We start from the raw sequence: 5000 nt of genomic DNA on the forward strand, positions 1-5000 counted from the left end.
TTATTATACAATTATTATTCAAATGGATATACAGTATTGTATTTTGGAAGCCTCTCCCAGCCCCTCCCAGCCTCTCCCAGCCACTCTCAGCCTCTTCCAGCCTCTCCCAGCCATTCCCAGCCTCTCCCAGCCACTCTCAGCCTCTCCCAGCCTCTCCCAGCCTCTCACATCCTCTCCCAGCCTCTCCCAGTCAGCCCAGACAACCAGAATTACATCTCCACTTTCACTGTGTCTGGCCTAGGACTAGAACAGCCACAACACCAAGCCCCAGGCCTCAGCACACACAAGATATCTTCTATCTCTCCTCCATTCCCTCTCTCGCTATCACTTTCTTCCTTTCTTTCTTTCTTTCTTTCTTGCTCTCTGTCTCTCTCTCTATCACACACACACACACACACACACACACACACACACACACACACACACACACACACACACACACACACACACCATATTGACACAAAGCGACTCATCTTCCGCCTCTCCTCTCCTCCTCCACTAGAGGTATTTACGACAGGGGCTGGACAGTTTACAGTGGTGAAAGAATGACAGGCTCTAATCACAGGGTGAGGGATGTGACTCAGACTTGTGACAGCCATGACTACAGCCCCGACTCACAGCTGTTTACAACAGCCTTTCTGCCAGGGAACAGATACACACACAGCTGTAATTACACTGGGAGTGAATGGGAAGGTGGGGTGTCATTTCTGAACTGTGTGTTTAGGTATGAATTTGTTCAATTTGTTCATTTGCCAGCTGTGTTTACCAGCTGTGTTTTTGACATGAAACTCTCCCTCTCTTTCTCTCTCCACTAGTGAGAAAGGCTGAAAAAACAACTACAAAAACAAAAAACACAGCTCAGACACAAACACACAAGTCACACAAACAAACAGACAAACTGACACACACACATACGTCACCCTACCTTATCCAGTTCAGTCTTCCGGGGCATGATGGGAGATGTGGAGCCTTCCTGTCCTTTCCCCTGGCCACTCACCTCCCGAACCACCTGCGAACATACACAAACAACAAACAACACACACACATACACACACACACACACACACACACACACACACACACACTTGAGTTAGACAAAGGGGAACAACATTTGTATCATGTGTAGTGTGTGTGTGTGTGTGTGTGTGTGTGTGTGTGTGTGTGTGTGTGTGTGTGTGTGTGTGTGTGTGTGTGTGTGTGCGTGTGTGTGTGTGTGTGTGTGTCCTCACCCTGAGCCACCTGTGGGCTTGTTCCTTGCTCTGTACAGCCAGCACCAGAGCGTCTCCGCTGGGGAGGGTGAACCTCAGCTCATGCCTCTTCCTCCTGCCGTCCTTGGGAGCGTAGACCACAGTGCACTGAGGCAGGTGCAGGTCCACGTACGGTGACACATCCTTAGAACTCTTATAGCACTGGAGGAGGAGGGGGGGTGGGGGGGGGGGGGGGGGGATTCAGTAACTATTGATTGACAGGAATACATTGTAGCCAAGATGATAACACAACCAAGCTATTTGACTTGTCTTGAGGTTCTAGATCTATAGACAAGATGCCAGGGTAGGGTAATGATTACCTTAAGCAACGCCCTGTGCAAACAGACTGGTGTGTTTAACTTCTAAAAAACCTCTAAAAAGTATAATTAAAAAAAAAAATACACTTGACAAAGCTATCCAGTGATTCAAAAATCAATAAGCCAGAATGTGAAATATCAACACCATAAAAAAAAAAAACGAATACTGTTAATACCAGTAACGGTTAATGGGTAACAACCCAACGATCTGTGGTGTCTCACCTGTAGCCTGTTCTCTCGTATGACCGTGAGTTGTTTGGCCCACTGGCCGAAGCGTTTCTTGCGCAGCAGGAAAGCACAGATGAGACAGTCCCTGGCGGGGGCCATGGAGCTCTCGTCCGAGGGCCACTGGTGTGTGAGCCTTCGTCTTGGGGGACTCCTCTCCTCCTCATCCTCCTCGTACGACTCATAGGAACTGCTCAGGGCGTCAGAGTCGTTGTCTGGGAGAGGAGAGGCACCAATCAGAAACCAGTATTTACTGTCTGACCTGTACAGGTGTATGTGTGTGTGTGTGTGTGTGTGTGTGTGTGTGTGTGTGTGTGTGTGTGTGTGTGTGTGTGTGTGTGTGTGTGCGTGTGTGTGTGTGGAGGTAGAAATCGGAGGACGGGCTCATTGTAATGCACGGCATGGAATGAGGAATTCCTACAATGAGGCCATCCTCAGAGTTTGATACCGTTCCTCATTCCATTCCATGCATTACAATGAGCCCGTCCTCCGATATCTACCTCCACCAGCCTCCCCTGGAGTAGAGTAAACATGTAGTGTATGACAGCTAAAGATGCTGTCTGCCACCTCTAGACTGGCAGCTTGTTTTTTGCAGTCCAGAGTGTGAGGCACTCACAGGAGTTTTTGCGTCGTGAGGGGATGCAGGCAGGAGGGTAGCTGTTGTCTGTGTCTTCGTAGTAGCCGTCCTCAATGGAGTTGGGAGGGCTGGAGCTGCCTGGACAAACACAAAGAGAAGACACAAAGTATATGAAAATATAGTTTAATATTATTTGTATTGAACCTTTATTTATCCAAGTTAGTCATTAAGACGAAAAACTATTTTCCAAGAGAGACCTGGTCCAAGACGGCAGCAGCGGGGGGGAGAACAATGTTTCAGACAACACACCAGAGTAAATGGATCAGTGGAGGTAGAAACCGGAGGATGGGCTCATTACAATGAGCCCGTCCTCCGATTTCTATCTCCACCAGCCTCCCTTGAAAAGGACATGCCCTCTAAAGGGTCATATGTTGGATGTCATGTTGGTGGGGGAGGAGGGAACTCACTGCGGGTCGTGATGTATTCAGGCATCTTGCCAGGGCTGAGGGGCACCGCCTCCTCATAGTAGTCCTCGGGAGGGGGGGTCGTGGGGAGGGGGGGAGCAGAGTCCGCTGACTGGGGGGGTGGGGAGTCTGCACTGCTGCTCTGTAGAGTGTGAGAGTCACAGGCATAATGTCAATATAAACACATCATCAGATTGTTGCCTGTCACTTCTACATGAGCTTGATATATGAGCCCTGAAAGCACCGCAAAGTATCCTCCAACGACAAAAGAGAAAAGTCAAATTCTGAATGGCAGCTCCACAGAGTGAAAACTTCTTCAGCATGTGTGCATGGAAAAAGCCTGCCTCCTATAGAATGACTCTCTCTCTTTCTCTCCACCCTCTCTGTTCTCTCTCTCTGTTAATATCTCTCTCTCTCTCTCTCTCTCTCTCTCTCTCTCTCTCTCTCTCTCTCTCTCTCTATGGGTATGTGTCATGGCCGTTATAACTGTAGCTGAAGTCTAGCCATTGACCTCAAACCGAAGCAGTAGCCCTCTCTCTCTCTCTCTCTCTCTCTCTCTCTCTCTCTCTCTCTCTGGGTTAGGGTTAGCCCTAATTATGGCTAGGCCTTAGTCACGGCTCGGTCCAGCTGCTGAGATGTTGGCTGTGAGTCAGAGCCGACCGAGCAGGTCTCTGTGGAGACTGACATACGGACACTGACTGACAGGAAGACGGACGGCCCTGTGTAATAGTAAAAACCTCTGCAGCTGGAGAGAGACCATCTGTCTAGCTGCCATCTGTCTGATATATCTGTCTCCATCCTTTCCTACACGTCTGGTGATAATGATACAACAGCTTAAGTTACGTACGGCTCACGTTCAGAGTTATTCAATGGGTACTGCAGTAGAAAATGAAGATGATACTGACAGAGATTGATAGACAAAAACACGCCAGCTCGCACACACGCGCACACACACAGACACACACTTTTACTATGCTGTTGTTTACCTGTTTTGAAGGGACTGTCTCGTCTGTGTGTGTGTCCTGTTCTGGTTTCTGCTCCTCTATCACATCATTCAGCTCCCCCAGGTCACAGTCTGTAGGGAGAGACAGCAGAGAAACACACAAACACTCTCAGAATAAAAGAACAATAGAAGTCTTCAAATAGAGATTCTGTGGTAGTCATTATGTTGTAGACACATGGATGTGTGCTAGACTCACCGAAAGTTTCAAAGAGAGATTCCACAAAGCTGGTGCCATTTCTGTACACTGAGGTGTTCATGTAAATGTAGTCAGTTCCTGTCACTGGGGATAGACACACACACACACGCACACACACACACACACCCACACACACACACACACATGCACACACACACACACACACACACACACACACACACACACATACACATACACACACACACACACACACACACACACAAACCACAAACATCAAGAAGGATGTTATATCTCTTGCTTTGCCGTGAAAGGAGGATTTTTGCAATCATGTTCTACGGCTGTTTTTCCCCTGTCTGTGACTCTCTCGTTATTCACGTCTGTGGCTATGTCTGTCTCTTTATATTGGCCTCTTTGTCTCTATCTTGTCTGTATGTCTCTGTCTGCCTGCCTGTCTGCCTGTCTGCCTGTCTGTCTGTCTGTCTGTCTGTGTCCATACTTCTGTCTGTCTAAACGTCTGTCTGTCTGTCTGTCTGTCTGTCTGTCTGTCTGTCTGTCTCACCTGAGGGCTGTATCTGTTGGAGCAGGTTTCTGACGGAGGTCTTCTTCTCCTGCGTGGGGGAGCTGAGGTTCTCGTGGTCGAGCAGCTTCAGCAGCACGTTTAGCTCTGTCGCCAGGACCTCCATCGCTACAGAGGTCATAGGTCGGGGGGGGGGGGGGGGGGGGGGGGGGCAAAGGTTAGGGAGTAAACAAGACTGAGATCAATCTCTCCTAGACTAAACAAACGCCAGGTCTGTCATAACTATCTCACTTCATCTCTTTGTTTTCTATCTGTCTCTTCCCACTTTCTCTCAGTCTCTCTCTCTATCTCTCTCTCACTCCCCACTTAGTTTGTTTCTCTCTGTTTCGGTCTCTCTCTCTCTCCCTCTCGGTCATCCCCCAGACTAAACAATGTCAGGTGTCACCATGGAAGGTCACGCTAACAGGAAACAAGCTTGCTAATGGCTAATTAT

At 48.6% G+C, this 5000-nt stretch overlaps 1 protein-coding gene across 2 annotated transcripts in view; it reads right to left on the reverse strand.

The window, feature by feature from the left end:
* The window catches only part of afap1l1a (actin filament associated protein 1-like 1a), a gene marked incomplete at its 5' end in the record, with an annotated part of 28990 nt that overhangs the window by 6358 nt on the left and 17632 nt on the right, over positions 1 to 5000 (reverse strand). For both annotated transcript variants that reach the window (XM_083686626.1, XM_083686625.1), the window contains 8 exons: positions 926 to 1009; positions 1230 to 1409; positions 1787 to 2004; positions 2406 to 2504; positions 2834 to 2972; positions 3817 to 3905; positions 4030 to 4113; positions 4550 to 4675. In XM_083686626.1, coding sequence (XP_083542752.1) covers positions 926 to 1009; positions 1230 to 1409; positions 1787 to 2004; positions 2406 to 2504; positions 2834 to 2972; positions 3817 to 3905; positions 4030 to 4113; positions 4550 to 4675 — 1019 coding nt within the window. The remainder of the gene's footprint in view (positions 1 to 925; positions 1010 to 1229; positions 1410 to 1786; positions 2005 to 2405; positions 2505 to 2833; positions 2973 to 3816; positions 3906 to 4029; positions 4114 to 4549; positions 4676 to 5000) is intronic.

This window comes from Argentina silus (genome assembly GCF_951799395.1).
Source record: "Argentina silus genome assembly, chromosome: 15".
Classification (NCBI taxonomy): domain Eukaryota; kingdom Metazoa; phylum Chordata; class Actinopteri; order Argentiniformes; family Argentinidae; genus Argentina; species Argentina silus.